This window comes from Sorex fumeus, unplaced genomic scaffold (assembly GCF_029834395.1).
Source record: "Sorex fumeus unplaced genomic scaffold, SorFum_2.1 ptg000067l, whole genome shotgun sequence".
Classification (NCBI taxonomy): Eukaryota; Metazoa; Chordata; class Mammalia; order Eulipotyphla; family Soricidae; genus Sorex; species Sorex fumeus.
This window is the reverse complement of record NW_026606124.1, coordinates 2,188,734-2,215,117: the sequence shown is the minus strand read 5'-3', so window position 1 is coordinate 2,215,117 and position 26,384 is coordinate 2,188,734. Positions and strand designations below refer to the sequence as shown.

Here is a 26,384-nt window from a genome sequence, read left to right as displayed (position 1 = left end):
CTGGACACACGGTGCTAAGTGAACTCTAGTTCCATTCAGTGACTCCCACCAAAAAGCACAGAGGATGCTGTGGTAGGGAGAACGCACAGAACCCTAAAATCACAGCTGGTGGAGAGGCAGGCTAGAGACCCTGAGAGGCGCTCTGAACGCCAAATTCCGAGTGAAAAGTAACAAAAGCAGTTGGGACAGTTCTGGCAGGGAGAGAGAGAGAGAGAGAGCAAGACTCACCTGAAGCCCGTGGGAAGCCCCATGAGGAGGGTACCCAGGGGGTGACCTGCTGCAGCAGACACACAGGAAGCGGCACAGCACACCGCCAAGCAGTGAGGAGCTTGGAAGACGGTCTCGTGCCGCCTGTCCCGGTGGCCTGTCAGACCATCAGCATTGTACACAGGAAGGTGAAGTTTGTCGTGAGAAATTTCTGTTTGGTATGCCATATCCTCTCATATTATATTATATTCCCTTATCCTCAAGTTCTGACACCTCCACAGCTCTGGAAACTGCAAGTTTCTTTTCTAAGTTTGGGACAAAAATGAGCGGGACAGCAAAATCTGGTCTGAAATACCATATTGCTATTTAAGATTCTTTAATATCAATATTTGATTATAGAGTAGCATACATATCGTATGATTTTTCATTTTATTTATCTGGGGGGAAAGAACTGGGTGACATTGTGGGACCCAGAGCTTACTCCTGGTTCTGTGCTCACAGGTCACTCCTGGAGGTGCCTGGGGAAACACATATGGTGCTGGAGACCTACGCTGGTCAGAGGCATGCAAAGCGAGTGCCTTACCCCTATACGACTTCTCCAGCCTTTCCCATATGACCTTTTGCCTTTTTTTTTTCAGTGAAGCAAAAGAAGTTTTTCCTAAAGAAATACATTTAGAGAAATGTGAGGGAAGAGAAAGAGTAATATGTGCTCATGGAGTACTATGTAGCTGTTAGAAAGGATGAAGTCATGAAATTTACATACAAGTGATACTACATGGAAAGTATCATGCTAAGCGAAATGAGTCAGAAAGAGAGGGATGGACATAGAAAGATTGCATTCATCTGGGGAACATAAAGTAACAAAATAGGAGACTAACACCCAAGAATAGTGGAGATAAGTTCCAGGAGGTTCACTCCATGGCTTGGAGGCCAGCTGCACATGCTAGGGGAAAAGGCAGCTCAGACAGAGAAAGGAGCACCAAGTAAAGGATGTTGGGAGGATCCTCCCAGGATGGGAGATGCGTGACGAGAGTAGACTATAGACCAAACATGATTGCCACTCAATGCCTCTTTTGCAAACCACAGCACCCAAAAGAAGAGAGAGAACAAAAGGGAATGCCCTGCCACAGGGGCAGGGTGGGATGAGGGTATGGGGGGTGGGAGGGATATTGGGATTAGTGGTGGTAGAGAATGGGCACTGGTGGAGGGATGGGTACTCGATCACTGTATAACTGAAACCCAAGCACAAAAATTTGTAAGTCTACAACTGTACCTCGTGGTGTTTCACTAATAAAAATTAAAAAATAAACTATTATCCTGTATGCAAGTGTATAAAATATGATTTATTCTATGCCATTAAATATTCTTCCAAAGTCTAAAAAAAAAGAGTAATATATGCTCAAGAAAGAACATAAACATAAAATTTACATCATTCCTCTACCTCCAAGTGAATAAAAACAATACCATAACTACAGAAGTGAACTGAAAAGGTCCTCTCACATCCTTACCTTCAGCAGATTTAGGACTTTCTTGCCAAGATCCAGCTCAAAGTTGGCATAATTAGAACCACACATGTCATAGATAAACACCAATCCATTCCTCTGAGTTTCAAAGCTGCAAACCAACAAATAAACAAAAACGCTTTTTAAGATTTATGGGGTCAACTGAAAATCTGGACAAAAACAAAGTCACATAGTGTACGGGACACATCTGGAACCAAAATATCTACCATCCCTGAAATAATCTTTTCACAAAGAGATTACTTTTTGACACCCAATATATTGTTTGTATGGGGACCATACCCAGCAGTGCTCGGGGTTCATTCCTCGCTCTGTGCTCGGGGATCCCTCCCGGCTGGGCTCAAAAGACCGTAGGAATCAAACCTGGGTCTGTGGCAGCCTACCTAAAGTACCATCTCTCTGGCCCCTACTGTGGCACTGTCCGTAGCACTGTCCTCCCGCTGCTCATCGATTTGCTCGAGCGGCCCCAGTAACGTCTCCACTGTGAGACTCTGTTGTTACCGTGTTTGGCATATCGAATACGTCACGGGGAGCCTGCCAGGCTTTGGCCCCGACTATGTTGATCATAATACTATGATTTATATTAGTAGATCTGATCTTAAACCTAGTTCTGAAGCACAGAACTCCTAAAATCCTAAAAATTTCCAAAGAGAGTAATCTTCTATTATGTTGATGTGATTACTTTAGGAATGCCCGTTTGTCACCTAAGAACTGGGTGTACCGAGATTCCAAGGAGAACCAAAAAGGTTATGAGTGGGCTAGAACTTTTAGCCTGATCTCCACACCAGCGAATAATCCCCAGTGGCCTGTGCCTGTAGAATGGAGCATCCACTGAAACTCTAGAGATGAGTCAGAGATATGGCACCAGTGAGGGTACATGCAGCATGTGTGAGGCTCCTCGAGTCTGCTCCCAGACACAACGGAAGGCGACCGCCGTGGGGAGGTGGGAAATAAAGAAAGTGGGGTTCAGGATGCTCCGGGGCTGAAGTACAAGGACACCCTGGGAGGGTCTCTGCAGTCATGTCCCCTATCTTACTCTACATATCTCTTCCATCTGTCAACTGATAGTCCAGTAAGCAAAATGTTTCTCTGAGGTCTGGGAGCGCCTCTAGCTAGCAAATCAATCAAATCCGAGGAGGGAGGTGACTGGAATCTCAGATCTACAGACTGTTATCACAGGACATCACAAATACAGCTGACAAACTGGACCTGCAATAGCATTTAAATGGGGGCAACGGGGGGGGGGGATCTTGTTAAGATCTGATATTATCTCCAAGTAATGTCAAACCCACACACTGTGCATGAAAAGCATCTCGTAAAATAGACTGAGGGGCCAAAGACAGTCATTTTTTGCCCACACAGTCCCCGAATGTACAGTCAAAGCAGCGTCGTATCTTCAGCTCCTAGCCCTGAACCACGCACAGACAGGGCTGGTCAAGCATCACTCACCTGTGGGACCTCTGGGGACTAGGCCCTACCTGTCCCCACAAAAAGATTAAGGGCCGGAGAGGAAAGAGCAGGGGTTAGGGTGCCTGCCTTCCAGGAGACAGACCTGGCTCTTTCCCTGGCACGCCAGTCTCCCCAGAAATAGCAGGCGTGACCCCCAAAACAGATTTGTACCAGAGATGTAGCAAGTACAACTGCCGAGTACGCAGGTTCGATCCACAGCACCCCACAGGGGCCCCTGGAGTCCACAAGAGTGATCCCTGAGTACACAGAGAGGGTTAAGCACTGAGCACTGCTGGGCGTGGCCCCAAAACAAAGCAAAAACACCAGTGATGTAGCAATGGCAGGGAGCATACTTCACGTGAGTTTGATACCTAGGCCTGATACCACCCCTGCAAATCAACCTGTTCCCAAACCGAATCAAACACTTTACTATGAACAGCGTTCCTTCGTTCAATCCCCTTAATTCCAAGATTTCTCAGAATTAAACTTTCCCACCAAGTCAGACCCTTCCCTACTTCTGATCCGCTCATCCCAAAGGTTATAAGGAATAAATTTTATGCAAGTATTCACAGATGATAGCAACAGTTTTCACATCTATTTATAATTTTGGAGGGTGGGAGAGGTTTGTTCACACCCAGTGTTGCCCAGGGTTTACTCCTGGCTCAGGAATCATTCCTCACGGGGCTTAGGAGATCTAACCAGGTTAGCTGCGTGCAAGACAAGTGCCCTACCTGCTACACTGTCTCTCTGGCTACCTCTATTTATAATTAAGAAAAAAAAATTCTGGGGGCTGGAGTGGTAGCACAGTGGGTAGAGCATTTGCCTTGCATGAGGCTGACCCAGGTTTGATTCGGTCCCCCACACACCGCCAAGAATAATTCCTGAGCGCAGAGCCAGGAGTAACCCCTGAGCATTGCCGGGTGTGACCCAAAATGCAAAAAAAATAAAATAAAATTCTGTCACAAAACCATTCTTGAAATTGGAGGGCTCAATGTTTTGTCTGTGTTTTAATTTTTGTGCCAGGGATGGTATTCACGTGGTACTCAGGGCTACGAGTTCTCTCCAACAATGCTTTTGGTGGTGCTGGGAGGAATGAGGTGCTGAGATCAAACGTGTGTGACAAAGCAGGCACACCAGCCCTTCGAGCCCCAACCTCGATTTAATTTGTAGCTTTCGTTTTTCTTTTTGCTTTACAACCTAGAAATCTCCATACTCAGCTGACACTTTCAACAAAATTCATGGCAAGCACACCAAGCAATGAAGGAGCATTAAAAAAAAATAAATCTTAACTTAGGGCCAGAGTAATAGTATGACAGACAAAGTGATTGCCTTGCATGTAGCTATCAGGGGTTCGAGCCCCATACCCCGAATGATCCCCCAAGCACAGAAGAAATGACCGTTGAGCACAGGGCCAAGAGTCAGCCCTGAGCACCACCAGGGGTGGCCCCAAAGCAAAAATAAACAGAAAAAAATATAATCCAAAAGTCTCTGATTCTGCATTAAATTCAAATTTCTCCACCAGGTCCAGTTTCAAATGGCCCCTAACATCTGACAATTAATGCTAAATCTTCGTTCCTTGATCTTCTGATCCCAGAGAGACGACTGTCCCCACGGTTCAAGACACTGTTAAATGAATGGCACAATTATTAAGCAGGTAACGCAGGGTGAGTAATTCCCACTTCTCCGTAAGTTCATAAGGGCCTACATTAAAAAAACCTCTAAGTCTCACTAACACCCAAGGATAGTAGAGGTAAGTTACCAGGAGGATTACTCCACAGCTTGGAAGCCAGCCTCACGTGCTGTGGGGAAAGGCAGCTCAGATAGAGAAGGGACCACCAAGCAAAGGGTGCTAGGAGGGCCTGCTCAGGATGGGAGATGCGGGCTGAATGCAGACTACAGACCGAACATGATGGCCACTCAATACCTCTATTGCAAACCATAATAACCAAAAGGAGAAAGAGAGCAAAACGGAATGCCCTGCCACAGAGACGGGGTAGGGTGGAGGGGACGAGGGAGGGGGGATTGGGGGGGGGAGGGATGCTGGGACCATTGGTGGTGGAAAATGGGCACTGGTGAAGGGATGGGTACTCGGCCATTGTATGACTGAAATGCAAGCATGAAAGTTTGTAAGTCCGTAACTGTACCTCACGGTGATTCACTAATAAAAAAATTTAATAAAAACAAAACAAAACCAAAAAAAACTCTTAAGTTTCCCTTCACAGTTCTAGGCTATGCAAGGGCACTGAGACAGAAAGAAGGCAGTGCCACACAAAGACTTTAAAGAATGAAGTTACGGCACATTATTACGCAGATTCGATAATCCTGGACTGGAAACTGTCCATCCTGCGAGGAACACGAAACAAAAATCCACACACAACAGGATTTTTCATTTTCTAGATACAGAACATGAGTTTCACTAATAATAATTCTAGGGACTAACGTGGCAGTGCAGTGGGTAGGGCATCTGCCTTACACGTGGCCAACTGAGGTTTGATCCGTGGCATCCTGTATGGCCCACCAAACACCGAATGAAAGCCAGGAGAAACCCCAGAACATCTCCAGGTGTGACCCAAAAACCAAAACAAACCCCCAAATGATAATATTAACAATAACAATAGCTAATTTTCTACTACTAATAATTCTTTCCCTGTTCAATTCAATTCCTGAACTAGATGCTGCCAGGGATACCAGAAAAAAAAACCACACAATCCTGATATTTGTCTAAAAGCCAGACCAACGACACAGCAATACAACAATAGCACAGTCCAGAGTGCCTGCCTTGCCCTCAAGTTTGATCCCCAGCACTGCATACGGCCCCCTACAGCACTGGCAGGAGTGATCCCTGAGCAGTGAGTCAACACTAAGAACTGAGAAAATTCAAGGTGTGGTTCCAAAGCGAAAGAAATTGAAAAAATAAAAATTATTCTTTTAAAGTCCCGAGGACTGGAGAGAGAATACAGAGCTCGAGGCACTTGCCTTGCATGTGCCCGTGGCCATGACAACAGGCGGAATCTTGGCGCCATATAATGGTTCCCAGCACTGCCAGGTGAGGCCCACCAAAGAAAGGAAATGAAAAATAAATGAAACAAAAGATTAAGATGTTGGAGCGACAGAAGATGAATTAAGGAATTTGCCTTGCATTCAACTGTCCCAGGTTCAAACACCAGATGGTTCCCCAAGCTCTACCAGGAGTGACCCCTGTGCACAGAACAAGAAATGGTCTCTGCATATCAGAATGTGGACCCAAACCAAATATAAAGTAAATATAAAAAATAACTGCTGCAGATTGACTTTAGGTTGACCTTGCGATAATTTGGGCTGGAGCGATAGCAGAGCGGGTAGGGCATTTGCCTTGCACGCGGCCAACCCGGCTGATCCAGGTTCGATTCCTTCGCCCTTCTCGGAGAGCCCGGCAAGCTTCCCTGACGTATTCAGTATGCTAAACACAGTAACAACAAGTCTCACAATGGTGAATTTACTGGGCCCGCTCGAGCAAATCGATGAACAACAGGAGGAACAGTGTTGGTGACAGTGATAAAGATAATTGAGGGCAAAAGGCAGGGGAAGGGTTTTCAATGAAACAAGACTGGTATCAGGAAGTTTGTGATCACATTTCTTCTTCACCTGTAGAGATTTAGAAATCTTCTAATATAAAATATTTGAAAGAAGATATTCTGCATTTATGTCTTCAAGGAGCTTATAATCAAATGGGAGAAGAATAAAAACAACACGAAAGGAAAGTAACATAAAACCAACTAAATAGAACATGATGAGTATTAGGAATTCTGCTATTAGAGTAAGAAGATAATTCATAGCAGGTTCGAGTGATAAGGAACTAGTCACGGGAAGCAGGACAGGCTGGAAAGTACAGCAGGCTGAGCATATACTTAGCATGTGGTGGGCCCAGATTTGATCACCAGCGCCACAAGACCCCTGAACACCACTGGAAGTAACAGAGCCAGAACTGGTCCCTGAGCACCATGGGCTATGCGCCCCCCCCCAAAATAATTAATTAATTAAAATTAGGACTTAAGAATGGACAAGAAGGACTGGATAGTACAGAGGTAGGTTCGTCTTTCACATAGCCGACCTGGATTCATCCCCCGCATCCCATATGGTCCTTCAAGCACCATCAAAGCCAGGAGTCACCCCTAAGCATTGCTGGGTTTAACCCCCCACCCAAGAAAAATACAAAAAAAAAAAAAAGAGGACAAGGAAGGGGCTCATAATTATTTATCTTACATGTTGCCTGTGATTAGTGAAGAGTCACTGTAAAATTTCTGTTGTAGCTGCTGTTTTTGGTTTTGGGGGCTACACCCAGCACAGCACCTAGGGCTACTACTCCCGGTTCTGTGTTCGGGATCACTGCGGCAATGCTTGGGGGACCATCTGTGATGCCAAATGTAATACTTTGGCCTCCGCATACAAAGGACACACTCAACCCATTGGCCCATTGGGCTATGTCTCCAACCCATCACTGAGGCTTTTTTAAAAACATGGACATCATAAAAACCAAGTTTCAATTATGTTTATCTATGTGGCTCTCCTGTGAGAGCTAATACTCACCGGAGAGAGCAATGAGTGAATTAAGAGAGGCCCTACTCAGGCAATCCCATAAGTAGCCGTCTACCACTGACTTGGTCTCAACCCTCAATATACCATTGCTTATTTTCAGTTTTGGTTTGTTTGGGAGGTCATACCCAGCAGTGCTCTTGACCTATTCTTGGCTGTGGTCAAGGATCACCTCTGGGGAGCCATTAGGAGACCTAAGGGGTGCCAGGGATCGACCCCTGGTCAGCCACATACAAGGCAAGCGTCCTACCTGTTGTACGATCATCCCTCCATGGACCACTTCTACCCAAATGACCACAAAAGCAGTAACTGCAAATGGCCTGCACCAAGGAAAACAGAAAATATAACCTCAAGATTTCACCTAGCTCTACTACTTGGAGAGCCCCACTCTCTGGCCAAGAGTAATTGATCTAATTGTGCCAGCATGTAATAATTATATATGACCAATACAACTTACTGGTGTTTCAGTCTCCTTGTCTGTAGAATTATAATAAAGGGAGATGGACAGATGGCCTGAGCTGATTCTTATGTGCGTGCGCTTGTGTGGTGCTGAGGACTGAAGTCAGGATCTCACAGACTAGGCATGTGTTCTACCACTAAGCCATCCCCCCAGCCCAAAGCTGGTTCTTTTCACTTACATACCGGTTCATAAAGATGATTTTGTGAGTCAAACCTCACACGACTAAAGTGTAAGCTTGGGATTCAGGAGGCATGGGTGACCCTGTCACAACAGGGTTCTCCTAGCACTGCCTGTAAGACCCCTTAGCCAAACCAGGAGTAGGCCCCAAGCACTGCTGGGTATAACCCCCCAAAAAACAAAACAATGGTTTCACTTAGTTTTATGTCTTTAGGATCTCCTTCCTTAACGCTGATTCTAAAAACCTTTTGCGTTAAAGTGACTTTCTATCCATTTCACACGCAAATAAAGCAAAGCCCTAAAAAATCAATCTTTATGGGGCTAAAGTGATAGTACAGTGGGTATGGCATTTGCCTTGCACATGGCCAACCCAACTACCTAAAAATATGGTTCCTCAGTACCTCCAGGAGTGACCCCTGAGCAGGCAGGCAGGAATAAGTCCTGAACACTGCCGGGTGTGGCCCAAAAACAAAAACAACAGAGAAAAGAGAAAAGAAGGTAAAAGAAAGGAAAGGAAAAGTGGGGAGAGGAAAGGAAAAGTGAGGAGAGGAGAGGAGAGGAGAGGAGAGGAGAGGAGGAGGCGAGGAGAAGGGGAGAGGAGGAAAGAAGGGGGGAGGGGGAGAGGAATCAATCTGTAGGGAAGAATGTGCCAAAAGAACTAGCACGAATCATCTTCCCTTCACTCTCTCCAACAGTATTTCTCAACACACTGAGGACTGCTAAGGAATTGTCTTTCTCAGCTTCTGTGACCTGAAATAGAGCCTACCAGGCAAAGATACAGAACACCCACCACCACCACCACCGCAATCATACCTGGAAACATGCCAAACCCTCAGGGACAGGTGCGATTTTCTATTCACAGCACAGTCTAAAGTTTATCTTAGGGGCATGACGGCACTAAAACGTTGCACCAAGCCATAGGCTGGCACTTGTCTATCTGGACGCAGACCACCTAAGAGATAATCTTCATGCTCACCTATCCACGGCTCTGTCCAGCAAGTAAAACAGAGCTTGAAGTACCACATGTTGGACTGACTGGTGGGGGTGATGCAGTCTGGCAGTGAAGAGGGCGATGGAGGCTCCTGTTGGATCTCGAACATTCTAGATGAAACAAAACAACATTTGGAAATCAAAAGAAAACTCCTATCACTGATGTTTCTTAGACCCTTGGCAAAGGTGTAACTTAAGAGAACAGACTGTGGAGCATTTCTTTGACTCACATCCACGTCTCCAGGAAGGAGCTTCTATATCATCCTATGCACGACTCGTTTTGCTTGTTTATGGGGGTGGGATGGACCATACCCAGCGGTGCTTGGGGGCTACTCCTGGCTCTGTGTTCAGGGGTTGTTCCTGCCACACGCAATTCTTTCAGTATTATATACCTGTGGTAGGAACAAAATTAATCTTTGCTTTGAGTCTGGGGCTCCATCCAATTGTGCTCAGGGACTAATCCTGTCTTGATGTTGGGGGCTGCACACAGAAGTGCTCAGGGGATAGGCCGGAGTGATAGCACACAGCGGGTAGGGCTTTTGCCTAGCAAATGGCCACCCTGGGTTCGATTCCCAGCATCCCATATGGTCCCCGAGCATTGCCAGGAGTGATTCCTGAGTGCAGAGCCAGGAATAACCTCTGAGCATCGCCAGGAATGACGCCCCCCAAAAAAGTGCTCAGGAGAGCAGGAGAAGCTGGAGGTATGGAACCTGGGTCCACAACATGCCACGTATGTACTCCTGCCCTTCGGGTTATCTCCTTAGCCCCCCACTTTTTTTACTTTTGCAGGGCAGGAAGGAGAGGGAGGGGGTGGGGGAACCAGCTCAAGTCTTCAGCTACAGAGATTTAAGGATGGCTCTACTCTGGTTTACAAGGCAGGATCACAAGAGAAACAAGAAAAGCATAAAATCTAACCACGCTCTCAACACACTGTCTTAAAGGTACCACAGTACGAGCATCTGAAAGGTTAAGGCTCAAGGCGGTTAAAGGTCGTGTTACATAAGAACCGATATACCTCTGAGACACTATACATGCATTCTATAGGATCTGGCTAATCTTAATGCAATCAAGGAGAAACTGTTCTGAAATATATTACACAACTCATTTTTAGCCAATTTGATTGCTGCAAACTTCAAACTGCACGGTTGCTTCACATCTCCTCCCAAAGACTGGACGCGCGATTCAGAAGAAGGTATCCAGAAGCCAAGTCCAAGGGAGAGAACAACTACAAACAGAAATGACAAGACACTACAGCAAGGGTCCACAAAGACTCACTAAGATGGTGAATTTTCCACTAAGGATCTCAGAACGGAGAGGTTCCTCATGCGGTTTCAGCTTGACGATGCCTTCCTTCCTTCTTGTTTCCTAAAAATAAAGCACAGCAAGATAAATGAGTAAGAAGTGAGTTAATAATTCATTAATCCAGGACAAATCCAGGACAGATTTGTGTAACCCACCAAATCTAAGGAACTTTCAGGAGTCAGCTAACTGAAACATGAACTCCTTTGAAACTCTCCCCCACAAAGTCTAATGAGTAGTATCAGAATTTTTATCTAGTGTTGCAAAAAATTCAATCCCTTAGGTAAGGCATTTTCCTTTGGAGTCAGTAAGAATCCTGAACCCTGCGGACCAACCTATACAGAGCACCGGAGCGTGGGGTCTGTGCACTAAACATGCAGCACACTACTACTGCAACAGGCCAAGTAAATATGGGCCCCAGAGAGGGTTACGGTTCCGTCTTACAGAGCACCCAAGGCTTCCCTGGACCTCTCCAATCACCTCCATCAGAGCCTCATTCTCACCGCCAGGCCAGACTCTGCAACTCACTCTCCGTTCCCATACTGTTCACTCTATTCTCATTTTCTCCCAACTGAATCGCTCCTACTACTGTGACCAGGACTAACCTGTCACCAAACTCAGAGGACTTTTTCATTCTTGGTTTGTTTTTTTTGTTTTTTTTTTCTTTTTGGGTCATACCTGGCGATGCACATGGGCTACTCCTAGCTCTGCACTCAGAATTACCCCTGGCAGTGCTTAGGGGACCATACGGGATGCTGGGAATCGAACCCGGGGTCAGCCGCGTGCAAGGCAAACGCCCGACCTGCTGTGCTATTGCTCCGGCCCCCATTTTCATTCTTTCTATCACTCCTATTACCTTCTCCCTGAGACTGTGAGCTACCAAGAGTATCAGCAAGCTACCAAAGTATCCCGCCTGCACAATAGAGCCTGACAAGTTCCCCATGGCGTATTCAATATGCCAAAAACAGTAACAAGTCTCATAATGGAGACGTTATTGGTACCCACTCGAGCAAATCCATGAACAACGGGAGGACAGTGCTACAGTGCTTTTTTTTTTCTTGCTTTTGTTTATTTATTTTTTATTAGTGAAACACCATGAGGTACAGTTGTAGACTTACAAACTTTCATGCTTGGGTTTCAGTTACATAATGATCGAGTATCCATCTCTCCACCAGTGCCCATTCTCTACCACCAATGATCCAAGTAGCCCTCCCATCCCCACACCCCTTCCCCCCATCCCACCCCGCCTCTGTGGCAGGGCATTCCCTTTTGCTCACTCATTCTTCAGGGTCTTGGAGTTTGCAATAGAGGTATGAGTGGCTATCGTGTTCGGTCTATAGTCTACTTTCAGCACACATCTCACACCCCGAGCGAGTCCTCCAAACGTCCTTTACTTGGTGTTCCCTTCTCTGTCTGAGCTGCCTTTTCCCCCAGCATGTGCTGCCGACTTCCAGGCTGGAGCAGACCTCCTGATACTTACCTCAACTATTCTTGGATGTTAGACTCCCATTCTGTTACTTTATATTGCCCGGATGAGTGCAGTCTCTTTATGTCTGTCCCTCTCTTTCTAGCTCATTTCACTTAGCATGATACTTTCCATGTAGAACCACTGCTACAGAGCTTTCTTATCACCCACATTTCCTTCTCCCTGAGACTGTATCTTGATAGGGAATATGCTCTAGTTTTCCTCATTTCTTCAACCACTAACCCAGGTTTTTGTTTGGCCATCTGGTTCTGGGGCCACACCTAATGACACTCAGGGATTACTACTCCTGACTCTGTACTCAGGAATCACCCAGAAAGTGCTTGGGGGGTCACATGGGATGCCAGGTATCAAACCAGGTCAGCTGTGTGCAAGGCAAGAGATTTTTCTGCCATATTATTGCTCCAGCCCCTTAACCACTCTTAAGTTTCTAACATGAGCCTCTATGCACTCATTTGCTCATTCAATTAATTCATTCACTTGGTTCACTCAGAGTCAGGCTCATTCATTCATTCAAAAAAAAATATCTGTAGAGCAACTATTTAGGTGCTGGGCACTGAATTGTATTAGATGAATAAACTCATCCCCAGAGAAACCCAGCTCTAACGTCAAGTTCAAAAGGTCAAACTAAACTCATGACCTCTCCACACACCAGAACCCACTTCCGTTTCCCCTAAACAAGTGAACCCTACACCCATTTACTTGCAACCCAAGTCTGAGATCTAGAGCCTGGACTCCTCTTTCCTCACACATCAACTTGGGTATCTCCGTGGTACCAATTTTCTTCTAGAATCTGCCCACTTTTGGTTTTCATTCTCCTGACATTAAGCTCAATGAATGAATGACACCATAGTCATCTGTTTCCCTACTAAACTCAAAAGTCTCCTAATTGATTTGTCTCCTGCAGGGCTCTTCTGAACTATTCTCCAGGCACAGTGAGAAAGATCTTTCCATAATGCAAATCTGGTTAGGTCAGTCTCTGTTCTTAAGGAAAAACAGGCTGGGGCTGGAGAGTGGGGAGGGCATTTGCCTAGCACAAGAGTCAATCTGGGTGCGATCCCTGGCACCCATAGGACCCCCGGAGCCCCACCAAGAAGGAGTGATCCCTGAGCACAGAGCCAGGATTCAGCCCTGAGCACCACTGGGTGTGGCCCATAAAACAGAATTTTCTGACTCAAAGTGCCTGGCTGGGTCTGAATCACTTTTCTGAAAAAGGGAGTGGACGTGACCATGGAGAGACACAGTGTCTGCAGAGCGGCAGAACAGCAGAAGAGCTGCCCACAAAGCCCAGCTTCCACAAGTCCGGGCTCTGCAGGCAACGTACCCTGTAGGAGTGGAACAGCTCTACGGCTCGGAGCACATCGAACTTCCGGGCCATGAGGAACTTGACAGCCACATTCCAAGAGAGAGGGGAAACATTGTACTGAACAGTCCAACTGTTGATCTCTTCAAGAAACTGCTTGGTGGCCTGTTTGACAAAGAAAGCAAAGAACAATTAGTAAGTAGGCAGTGAATTTACACAAGCAAAAAAAAAAAAAAAAAAAAAAGACCTGCATTCTTTTCCAGGCAAGTCTGGGCCCAGTTTACCCACGAGAAGGGAAAGACCAAGTTGGAAACACGTCTGAAGCTAAAATTTGTTTAAATTATGCAACTGAATGAGGGCAGAGCAAGATTCAGAGAGCAGAACTTAGTACAGGGATGAAAAAACAAAAATAATGAGGGGGAGGATTAAGGCTACAAATGAGATGCAAATTCCTGACCCAAAGGAGAAAACAAAACAAAAAAACACAATGTTTTTGGGTCTCGCTGCTGCTTTTTAAGAGGGAGAAAAGGTGGCTGGGCCTCTGGAGGGTCACTGCATAAGGTGCAAAGCGGTGTATCATCTCAGCTGCTGCTCCGGGCTCAGCAAGCCAACGGGGCTCAGAAAATGGTTCTGGTTTTGGAATTAGCTGTACTACTTGCGAGAACAAGATTATTATGAAGAATCAACAACTCAAAAGACCAACGGTTCTTTGCACTGACTGACCCCCACAGGACCAAGACCTCTTTGTACCTCTTTGCACGCACGGCCCCCAACAGGACGCTAGTACCCAGAATCACGAGTGGGGCTTCCTGACAGTGGTTTGTGGGGGGACAAGGAACAGAATATTGAGGGAGAGTGGGAGAAACTTACTCTCACTGTCTGATCCCGAACTGCAAAGATGCTTACTTCTAGAGTCAGTCCTATGTTCTATTATCTTCTCTCATCCTCTTTCTCTTAACATTATAAGCAGTTTCCACTCCATTTCAGTTTGTTTTGTTTCGCATTTGGGTCACACCTGGTGGCAGGTGCCAGGACAAAAGTGCTGGGATCAAAGCATGAGCTCGACCTACTGAGCTACCAACTTCTACTCTAACCAAAATACCTGCTTCTTGGTTTTAAAATAGATTTACAGAAGGATCTTGTGCACACATATTCTAAATTTCTGACCATGTCGACGAACTAATGAACCCATAATTAAGTATTTTAATGTATTAGTTGAAATCTGTGCTACAAAGTACAAGTAACAAAAAAAAGTGTAAGGCCAATTCACTAGGTGACTGATCATGGACAAGATAATTCACTTCTAATTTTTCAAGTGAAAGGGAAGGGGAGAAAGGGAACAGCGGTTTGTACCTCATTTCAATCTTGGCAGAAAGTCCTGCCTTGAAAAATACAACCCAAATTGCCACATAACAGCTTAAGCAACCAGCGAAGTAGCATCTCATGAGAGTCAGCAGGACTCGCCATAGAGCTTCTGACTCAACCCCAATTTCTAGGAAAGAAAGAGGCACTCTCTAAACCAGAGTGAATTCTAAAAGCCCAGAGCTCCACCTGAACTTCAGAACCTTCCAACCGAAGCAATGCAAGTTTTACACTGGGAAAAGAGAGAACTAGCGAGACTAATCAAGCAGGGTATTAAAAGGGCCAAGAAGTGAAGGCCATGAAGAAAAGCTGTCAGATGATCACACTGGCCTAGAATCAGCTGAAGCCAGACCAGAGAACTAAGTCCCGAGAAGACAACAGCACAAACTTAGAATGCTCCCCCAGAGAACGGGGGAGCTGCCTCCACAGGATGAGCGGCCAGCATCCGAATGAGGAAAGACGGAAGGGAAAAGAAGAGAGGCGAGTACAGAGAGATCCTAGAAATAAAACTTCAGCCAGCCTGGAAAGTACCCAGGACATTTTGTACAGGGTAGTTGTTTTTAAATTAACATATCATCCTTGAAAGCCAGCCGTCTCCTGGGCTTCTCTGACGCTGCTTGAAGAATAAATCCAATTACTAGAACACAATTTCCCCCTTTTTAATAAAAATAAACAAGGCTGGGGAGGTATCTCCAGACACAGGGCTCATGCTACCTCAGATGTGCAAGGCCCAAGTTAAGTCTCCAGTCCCACCAGGGGAGCCACTGGGGCCCCCACCCATGGCTCCTGAGCAGTACTGGGTCCAAGCACGACGCCAACTCTCACCACACTCCTCCAGGGCAAGCATCAACAGCAGTGACCTTGCACCCTGTACTCTGCCACCAGCACCACGACATAGCCTTATTTAAAACCAAAAAAACAATGTTAAGTGAAAAAATGTTTCAAGGTGCCAGGGAGATAGTACAGTGGGTAAGACACTCGCCTTGCACGCGGCTGACATGGACTTGATACCCAACACATGGTCCCTCAAGTTCCATCAGGAGTGATCCCTGAGCGCAGAACCAGGAATGAGCCCTGAGCACCAGAGGGTGGTTCAAAAACCAAAACAAAATTTTAACAAAAATAATGAACCCATGTGTATGTGTGTGCATATTTGGGGGGATTTAATTAACGGGCAGGAAGTTACATGGACAGCACATCTAACTGGATTTTCATTTTTCATAAATCATGTACCATAAGAGACACAAGTTTTGTTCTCCTTATTAAATTCAATTCCTTCGAATTCTTGTTTGTTTGTTTTGCTTCTTGGGTCACACCCGGCAATGTACAGGGGTTACTCCTGGCTTTGCACTCAGGAATTACTCCTAGCAGTGCTCGGGGGACTATATGGGATGCTGGGAATCGAACCAGGGTTGGCCACGTGCAAGCAAATGCCCTACCCGCTGTGCTATTGCTCCAGCCCCAATTCCTTCAAATTCTTAATGTCCCATAGCTCCCAAGAGCTATTGCCTTGAGTTGACCTCTGTCCCCTGCTGGTCAGGATGTTATTCTTGGCTTCAAGCATGGAACAATTCCTCCTGGTTTGGCCTGACCAGGCCTTGCATAAAGAGAGTCCAGTGTACTGTAAACAGTGATCGGATATTTACACACACACACACACACACACACACACACACACACACACACAGCACCTGCTCTATTTAGCCTCAAGAGTTCCCTTCTCTATCTCCATTCCTTCGGGGGAGATGAACCTCTGAGAGTCAGAAAGGATGGTTTCATTCTCTAGACAGTCCATCAGATATCTCTGTTTGCACATGAACTCAGCACCACACCAAGTAGAAACCAATTTGTGGCCCTGTTCGTTACCAGAAAAACAATCTTGTCCAGAAATTTCTTGGGGGTGCGGGCCACACCCAAGCGTTCAGTTCAGGGCTTACTCCTAACTACACACTCAGTGGATTTGGGAGACCATGTGGAATGATCGGGATTCAAACCTGGGTAAACAGCAGGCAAGAGAATGCTCTATCAATAACAATAATCCAACAACATAATCCAGCCCCTGACCCAGAAATTTTTTTTTTCAATTTTGGGGAGGTTGGGCCACACCCAGTGATGCCCAGGGCTTATCTGGGGGTAAGTTTTTGGGCGATACCCAGCCGATGCTCAGGGGTTACTCCTGGCTCTGCCTTCAGAAATTACTCTTGATGGTGCTTGGGGGACCAAATGGGATACTGGGGATCCCAAATGCAAGGCAAGCACCCTACCCACTGTACCAGGGCGCTGAGCCCTATCCAGAACTTCAATACTCAACACACTCTTCAAAAGGGATTGCTGAAATTCCTGAAGTTAATAATCAGTATATTTCCTGGTGAAAAGAAAATTAGTCAAAAGATGAGTCACAGCTTACAAAACATTTCTGTTCAAGGTCAGTAGTTTGAATCTAACTAGCCTGACAAGTAATCACCAGTTGCTAATACCCATCAGCTAAGAAGCACTCACAACTCAAACAACTTTGGCTTTCCTTTGGGATAAAGGTCTGGACTAATGTACGGAAAATCTTACATTACTACTTACAACCTGCCTCAACCAGCTCTTCAGGTAAAGGTAAGAGTTGTTTCAAGGGGCTGGAGTGACAGGACAGCAGGTACGGTATTTGCTTTGCAGGTGTACAACCCAGGTTCAATCCCCGGCATCCCATACAGTCCCCCAAGCACCACCTGGACTAAGTCCTGAGCGTAGGGTCAGGAGTGACCCCTGAGCAACGCTGGGTGTGACCCAAAAAGCAAAATAGAAAAAAAAGAAAGAGTTGTTTCAGTATAGTCAAAAGCTAACTATAATGACATACTCCTCCCACATTCATGGTTAAATAGATAAGAACAAGTTTCTTGATCATGGCTAGGAAGATAAAGATACTGGAGAACCAGGTATAAAAAGGCCAAGAAGGGCCAGAGAGACAGCTCAAAGGGCTGGATTACACCCTGGACACCATCCACTAGTGTGGAAATAAGGTGGAGTAGAGCATAAAACCAACAACATAATCCTAAGGTTACCTCAAATCCCCAAGGACAAATACAGTTTTTGTATCCGTGTATTTGTATATCTAGGCATGGGGCTAGCCACCATCAGTCAAGACTGTGCTGGTGGAGGTAGGAACATTGGTGGCGGGAAATGTACACTGGTGGAGGGATGGGCTTGGATCATTCTATGCCGGAAACCCAACCATGAACAGCTTTGTAATTGTATATTCATGGTAAATCAATTAAAAAAAAAGATTGTACTGTCTTGCTCAATTTTATAGCTACTAGCTAAATGTCATATTCAAGACGATAGGGTGGGCTGGAGCGATAGCACAGTGGTAGGGCGTCTGCCTTGCACGCAGTCAGCCCAGCCAAACCGGGTTTGATTCCTCCGCCCCTCTCGGAGAGCCTGGCAAGCTACCGAGAGTATCTCGCCCGCATGGCAAAGCCTGGCAAGCTACTCGTGACGTATTCAATATGCCAACACGGTAACAATAAATCAAAATGGAGACATTACTGGACCCGCTCGAGCAAAATCGATGAACAACAGGAGGACAGTGACAGTGACAGTGACAGGGTGAGAGTGAAGAACCCACCCAGTAAACCTTCTCTTGAGAGAAGGGATCAAAAGGCTGAAGCACTTCCTTTCCATAAGGGAAGCATGGCTCCAACACGCCAGGTACCACTGGGAGTGACCCCGAGAACCGCTTAGTGTGATTTAAAGAAAAAAAATCTTTTAATGAAAATTAATAAAAGGAAAAGATGAAAAACAGAAATAAAAGGAAAAGATTTTAAAATAAGGATGTCTTCCTAAAAAGAAGAAACCTAATCTAGATGAACTCATTCACCAGCCATGATCCAGAGACTCATAAATAAACATCCAAAGAGATCAGCAAGTCGCAGCGATTCTTCCGAACTTTGTGCAAGGCTGAATTGTTCGGCGCACCCCAGAGCGGGGTGGGTGAGCCCAGCACCTGACCCAATGGAGCCCTGGCGCTGAAAACCTCCATGCTCCACCATGTTCCCAGACGGATTCCACTGCTCTGGATGAGCCTCCTCCAAAAATAAATCTGCTAAAAAACTCAGCTTTGCGGTTTTGTGACTGAAATCTCCAAGATTTCAGAGTCAGGGATGGGCTACCTCTCCTCACCTCCCTGTATTTCCGGAAGCCCCGGCAGTCACACTCATGCTCCAAATCCGCCCAGTTAAAAATTTAACTCCAGCTGTGTCATCCTTAAAAGTCTTGTACTTCCTGGGCTGAATGATACCTCAAACTCTGTAACACTAATAAACCAGAAATAGCACACCAGATTGGATAGGATGTAAGATAGAAGGCATCCAATCTCAATTAACAAAGTATCAACAGAAGGCTTAACCTGTTACAATCTTATTAATGCCTTATACAAAAGCTTAACAACTCCATGGTGAGATACAAGAATCTTCACTAACTTTCTTTTGAGGAAACATACACAATTCTTTAAGCAAATTATAACAAGCAATATAAAATAAATTACTGAGGGCTTGCTATCGGGGCAGGCCTAAGGGGTGCTTGGGAAAATTTGAGATGATGGTTGGTGGAATTGGTGTTGGTGTACTGAATGTCTTTAACGAGTCACCGTGAACAATTTTGTAAACCACAGTGTTTATATAAAATGTCAGGGGAAAATGAGGGGCTGGAGCAATAGTACAGTAGGCAGGGAGTTTCCTTGCCTTGCACGCGGCCAACCCGGGTTCTATTCCCAGCATCCCAATATAGACCCCTAAACACCGGCTGGAGGAATTCCTGAGTGCAGAGCCAGGAGTAACCTCTGAGGATCACTGGATGTGACCCAAAAACCAAAACAAAATAAAAAGAAAAGAAACTTAAGTTTTTTTGTTTTTTCTGGGGAGGGCCCTACCCGCTGTGCTCTGGCTCCCCCTCAACACATTTACATTTTAAAAATATGTATTTTATCAGTTCATTTCCTAGGAAGCCAGCTGCCCAGTCAAGGAAATTATCTAGTAATCAGATGGATCTGAAAGCCAAAAAGAACCACTTCTGTGGGCTGGAGTGACAGTACAGTGGGTCGGGCACTTGTCTTATACCAGCAGACCTGGGTTCAATCCCCAGCACCCCATATGATTCTCCAAACCCCTCAGGAATAGTCCCAGAATGCAAGGCTAGAATTAAGTCTTTGGTAACTGCCAGGTGTGGCACCAAAATAAAAACAAAAAAAAAAAATTTTATTTAAAAAGAACGCTTTTTGTAAAAACTCAGTCCAGTCTAATGCTTGGGAAACTCATTTAATCTTCCTGAGCCTCAATTTCTTCTTTTGAAACGATGAATGACACAATGAATGTAAAAGCATCTACCAGTTTCTGATAAACCATAATTTTATGAGTGGCTGTTGCTTCTCTCTTTACTCCAGAGTCATTTCAAAGTTTTTTTCTTTTTTTTGCAACAGAGATAGGGTGCTTCAGAACCAAGACCTTTGTTAAATTTCTTCGTGGCCCATAGTAATTCAATTTAATCTCTTTTATCCAAAAGCATAAACTTAATGAGAAACCACCAAAATGTGTTCAACTATGAAGTCTTTAGAAGAGCAACTCCTGGGCTAGATAAAAAAAAAAATTTATTTAAAAAGAACTCTTTTTAAATGTGTTCAACTATGAAGTCTTTGGCAAATTATAACAAGCAATATAAATAACTGCTTTTTGCCTATCCGACACTTGAGACACGTGAGCTGCATCCTGCCTGTCCAGCTTGTAACTCGGGCACCACACCAGCTCCACCACGAGTCACTTCTAAGCACAGAGCCTGGAATGATCCCTGAGCACCACTGGGCATGGTCCAACTCCTAACCCCACAACCCCCTTAAAGAAACAACTCTGGCCCAGAGAGATAGTTCAAAGGACTGGAGTGCATACTTGCACCTCAGGTTCAATCCCCAGCGCCACACGGTTCCCGGAGCACCACCAGGTTCAGCCCCTGAGTACAGCAGGCAGACCCCCTTACGGAACAAGTCCTAGGCCAGAGAGGTCACCTGGCAGCAGAGCATAAGGCATGCACGTGTGATGTCCTGGGTGGGAGTTGGAGCTGAAGGGGGTAGGGGTGGTGTCCAGAACTATTACTTTTTCTGATTATATGATATTTTATTTTTAAAATAACTAGAATGTAAAAAATTTCAAAAATGATCTTTCCATGTAGGAAGATTGACTGGGGTGGGGTGGGGAGCAGACACTCGGGAGGGGCAGGCCCTGAGGCTCTCGGGAGTGCAGATGCCCAGGACTCGGGATGTTCTCGACCCCTGCTCTCTGGCCTTCTCGCTGCCAGTCTCAGCATCAGACTTGGCAGAGCCCCACTTCGTGGAGCTGTGACTCTTCTGGCGTCCAGCGCACTTGGACGTGGCCCAGCACGGAGTCTCAGTTGTCTGCCCCGTGCTCAGCAGCTTGGTGCAAAGGACGTGATGACTTGGCCACAGCCCACTCTGACCCCCGTGCCGGCGGCTCTCCAGAGGCGCCTGCATGCCTGCCTAGAGCCTGAGACTGGGGTCAGCGTGAGGGCAGACAGGAATGTCCACTGCTAAGGGTTGCCCAAGGTGCCACGGGCTGCAGACACTGGCGAGGGGCTGCACACAGGCCCATGGGGAAAAGAGCACAGTCAGCTTACAGGGTTGCAGACAGCAGTTATTTATATCCTTGATTCTGCCTTTAAATCATTTTGTCCCAATTTTCAGACTACTTTCAGTTCTGAAGATTCAAGATGTTACCCTAAACCTAACTCCTTTGTACAGCACCACAGTGATTAGAGCCATTCTCATTCTCTCTCTCTCTCTCTCTCTCTCTCTCTCTCTCTGTCTCTCTCCCCCCCCCCCGCCCCTTTCTCTCTCATTATAATAAAGTAGAAACTTCATGCAGGACAAGAACCAGTAAAAACTGCAGTCACAGGACAGGCGACAGTATAGGGTAGGGCACTTGTCTTACCCAGTTCAATCCCCAGCACTGCGTATGGTCCCCAAGCACCACCAGGAGTAACACCTGAGTACCTCCTGGTTTGCCCCCACCCCAACCTCCTCTACTCACCCCCACCCCTCAAAAAAAACACTGCAGTCAGGGACCAAGTTCACTGGCAGAGCACCTGCCTCGCCAGTGAGACTCCAAGCTTGGTTCTCAGTGCCTACCTAGCATGCCTCACATTCCCCGGTGCAGTCCCAGCAGAAGCTGTCTGGGGCCTCAGGGGCACTGTAAACACCAGACCTGAAGGGTATGACCACTGCATCGAGTGTGGGTAAACACAACCGAGCCTTGAGCAAACAGCACAACCAATGTGCAGTCCTAGTCCGGAAGCACAAGCAGGTACTTGCGACCCTTGGTCATAATGGAAGCAACGAAGGGAATTGAGGAAATTCCAGAGAAAAACGGGTGAGTCAATGCAAAACTCTATCTAGCTTTTACCAAATCTGAGGTTACTAGTATTATTTAGGAAATATGTCAGTTCCCCACTAAGTAATTTTAGTGAGTGCTGCACTAGTACACTGCCTTGTTTGTTGGTGGGGAAGAGGGGAGAGGGGGTGGACACCCAATAATGCTCAAAGCTTACTCCTGGCTCTGCACTGACTGAGCACTCCTGGCAAAGCTCAGGGCACTATATAGGGTGCTGGGAACCAAATCCAGTCTGGCCTCCTGCAAGGCAAGAGCCCTGCCTGCTGCACTTCAGATCTAAACTATCTTCTTATGCCTCTTTTCCCATCATTTCTTCATTATGAATTGTTACCTTGTTAGAAACATTAATTTTCAATCTACAAGAAACCATCAGAGCTAAGACTTACTAGCTCAACAGTAATGTGTCAAATATTCAAACTAAAAACTACAGTCTGGGACTAGAGCCATAGTACAGTGGAAAAGGAGCTTGTCTTGCACATGGGCAACCCTGGTCCCGATTCCCGGCACCCCATATGGTCCCCTGAGCACTGCCAGGAGTGACTCTTGAGCACAGAACCCTGAGAATGTCGGATGTGGCCCCCAAAACTAACTAAATGATAAAAACTACAGTTTTCCCATTAGTCCTCTGTTACAGTGCAAAATAGAGAAATAAATTTACTTTAAATTAATGTATAGGGGTCAGAAATAGAGTTCAAAGGACTAAGTGTTAGTGGGAAGACAGAGCTCAATCCCCAGCACTATGGTCTCCTAATTACCCTGAGCACAGTACTGATGAGTGTGGCCCAAAATTCCAAAAATACTAGCGATAGACTGATATGGGGGAGAAAGTTTAGGGAGCCAGGCCGGAACACATGCTTTGCCTGCAGAAGGCCCAGAACCACAGATGCTCCCCATCACCACCATTCGTGACCCCAACACAAAGTCAATTAACTAGTTCACAGTCTTCCCGTTGTTCATCGATTTGCTCAAGCAGGCCCAGTAACATTGTGAGACTTGTTACTGTGTTTGGCATATCAAGTCCATCACGGGTAGCTTGCCGGGCTCTCCAGGAGGGGCAGAGGAATCGAACTCAGGTCGGCCATGTTGGCCACGTGCAAGGCAAACGCCCTACCCACTGTGCTATCGCTCCAGCCCTTAAATTAGCTAGTAAGTAGTGGTTTATCTCAACTATTTTCATCAGAAAAAGCAAGTTTTGCATTCACTCAGCTCATTAAGCTGTCTCTCCATCCCTTAAAATATTATTTTAAAAGAGCCAGGGCCAGAGAGATAGTTTAGCAGTATGGCACTTACCTAGCACATGGCCAACCCAGGTTAGATCCCAGGCAGTAATATGTTCCCCAGCCCCGCAGGAGTCAGCCTTGAGCACTGGTGGGCGTGGCCCAAAAACAACTACCGAAAAAGCGCCTACGCTTGGGCCAGAGAGAGTGTAAACTTTAAGACGCTTTAAGGCAGCTGCCCTGCAAGCACCTAATCCCATTGCCATGCCTAGCACCACACAGGATCCCTGAAGCACCTCAGGAGTGATCTCTGAGCACAGAGTCGGGAGAAAGCCCTAAGCACTGCTAGGTGTGCCTTAAAACAAACAAGGCAAAAGACAATTCTGGCATCAGAGAGACAGTACAGCAGGAAAGAGAGTGGCCTTGAGTGCAGCTGAGCGGTGTTTGATTCCTGGCGTGGCATATGGTCCCCAGAGCCACACCTGGAGTGATCCCAAAGCGTGGTGCCAGGAGTAAGCCCTAAGCATGGCAGGGTGTGGTCTAAAAGAAAAAAATCTGATTTTATCATGTTGTAAAACAATATAATGAAGGAAATTTGCACAAAGTATTTATAAAGTTCATTATGACCCCATCAGTCCTACTCAGTTGTTTTCATGTTTTTAATCATTTTAAAGTTATAGTTGACAGAAAAATACTAATAATTTTGTAATAAAATGTCCCACAACCACCACCAAAATAACAAAAGAAAAGCCGGGATAGGGTGATAGAGAGTACAGCAGACAGGCCCTGCACGCACCTGACCCGGGTTCGATCCTGGGCAACTCATACGGTCCCCCAAGTCCCGCCAGGAGTGATCCCTGATCTCAGCCAGGAGTAAGATCCATGAGTGCAAAGCCAGGAGTCAGCCCTGAGCACTGTCAGGCATGGTCCCCAAACAAACAAAATAATATTAAATTAAAAAAACAAAAAAGAGGGAAAAAAAAACGGGAGGAGAGGAGAAAGGAAAACTATTCAAGGATACTGTGTGCCAGGCCAGTGGGCCTCTGCAGTTACTGCCCACAGCTGCCAGACACACACGGGCACAGCTCTTCCCAGGCCAGTCCTGCAGTCAGCCAAGCATGCACAGCAGGTGTGAAGGAGAGACTTTCGAGAAGAGCCAACATAGAGAAATAGACCCTATTCTGACACATACACAGGGAAACATGTCATTTTCAATTAATTATCGTTTGGTAAGTTCTAGGGCTGATCTAAGAACAGAATGCTATGGGATTCTAACTCATTCTAGGAGAATTTTATTTACTTATTTTTTATTGAATCAGTGAGAGACACAGTTACAAAGCTGTTCATGATCGGGTTTCAGTCATATACTGTTCCAACACATATTCTTTCAGCAGTGTGCATTTTCCATCACCAGTTTCCCTCCTGCCACCCCCCTGCCTTCCTCTTCAGCAGACACTTTCCTTCTTTCTCGCTCTCTTTCTTCCTTTAGGAGAATTTTTTAAATTTCTTCTTAGGAACCTAAGCAACTGTACAACAGGAAGTTTGCCTTGCATATGCCCAACCTGGGTTCAATCCCTGGTACCCCATATGGCACCCGCGAGTCTACCAGGAATGATCCATGAGTGCAAAGCCAGGAGTCAGCCCTGAGCACTGTCAGGCATGGTCCCCAAACAAACAAATTCTTCTCTGTGGACCGGAAAGATATCTCAATGGGCTGAGCACGTGCTTTGGAGGAGGAAGCCCAGATCTGACCCCTGGCACTGCATGCCAGTCACCCCAACTCCACCAGGTACCATCTCCAACTACTGGGGCAGAAGCACCACTGCTGTAGCTCAAAATTCACCACTACCACCACCAAACAATTATTAGAGAAGTGCTTCAAGGGACCAGTGACTGAATTTCCTCCTTCACATGTGACAAACAATACGCTCTCCCTGCCCCCTTTGCAGTACCCAGAGGTGCTCAGGGGTTCCTCTTGCTTCGTCTGGAGACCGTGTAGCACTGGGAATCACACTTCAGCTACCAGCATGCAAGTATAAGCACCAGCCCTTTGAAATCGCTCCTCAATCCTCACCCCCGCTCAATCACATTTTTTTGCTGGTGTTGACCATACTCAGTGGTGCTCAGGGGCTATTTCCTGCTTTGTGCTTGGTTCTCGCTCCTGGTGGGGAGATCACGTGGTGCCCGTGGTGCCCGGCTGAGCCACCTCCCCATCCCTCCAGAAATAGCATTCTAAAAGGAATGAAAAAGCCCTTGCTCTTCAGGTAATTGAGGCTATTCCTGGTCTGGGCCTTCCACAGGCTGGTGGAGTGCTGATAAACTCTGGCCTTCGCTTCCTTTGGTAGGAAGTCATTAATGCTGAGGAGCTTTTCATGTTTAATAGCCTGTTAACTCTGCCCGAAGCTTGGGACCAGAATGGCAGGCTTCTTAGGGGATGCTTCTCTTTGGAGCTCCTGCTGTTTTGTTTCTCATCCTGATGTTAATCCTTTAATAACAGTTACCTCTTTCCTTCTTGGTTCTTGCAAAGCGCTTGATTTAATAGATGGAAGAGCCAGGAATTTCAGAACCATTCCCATTTGTCTTTATGGGAAGGTGGCTGTTAGGTCTTTCTTCTTAATTACCTGGCCTTAGCATTCTGGGTTGTTTTTGGTCCATGCCCTGAGATGCTCGGGGATCATATTCAGGGCCAAGGATGGAAACCGTGCTGAATGCTTGCACGCGCCCTGCCTGCTGCACTCCTGCTCTGGCCCTGGCCTTCGCCTTTCCGATGGAGTTTTGAATTTGAAATTCACTTGGTCTCTTACTGAGTGGAAGATTTTTCTTTCTTTTATAACACAGGGTAACCAAAATAAAGTGTCCTTATCGTGTGAGGGTATTTTATGTATGTATGTATGCATGGGTGTATT

At 46.1% G+C, this 26,384-nt stretch overlaps 1 protein-coding gene across 1 annotated transcript in view; it reads right to left on the bottom strand.

Annotated features, from left to right (window-relative positions):
• PTPN9 (protein tyrosine phosphatase non-receptor type 9) overlaps positions 1–26,384 on the bottom strand; it is a 94,503-nt gene that overhangs the window by 47,425 nt on the left and 20,694 nt on the right. Inside the window, exons 2-5 of the mRNA XM_056128764.1 lie at positions 13,482–13,625; positions 10,651–10,740; positions 9,362–9,486; positions 1,716–1,821 (exon numbers count right to left, since the gene is read on the bottom strand). Of these exons, the coding sequence (XP_055984739.1) occupies positions 1,716–1,821; positions 9,362–9,486; positions 10,651–10,740; positions 13,482–13,625 (465 nt within the window). The remainder of the gene's footprint in view (positions 1–1,715; positions 1,822–9,361; positions 9,487–10,650; positions 10,741–13,481; positions 13,626–26,384) is intronic.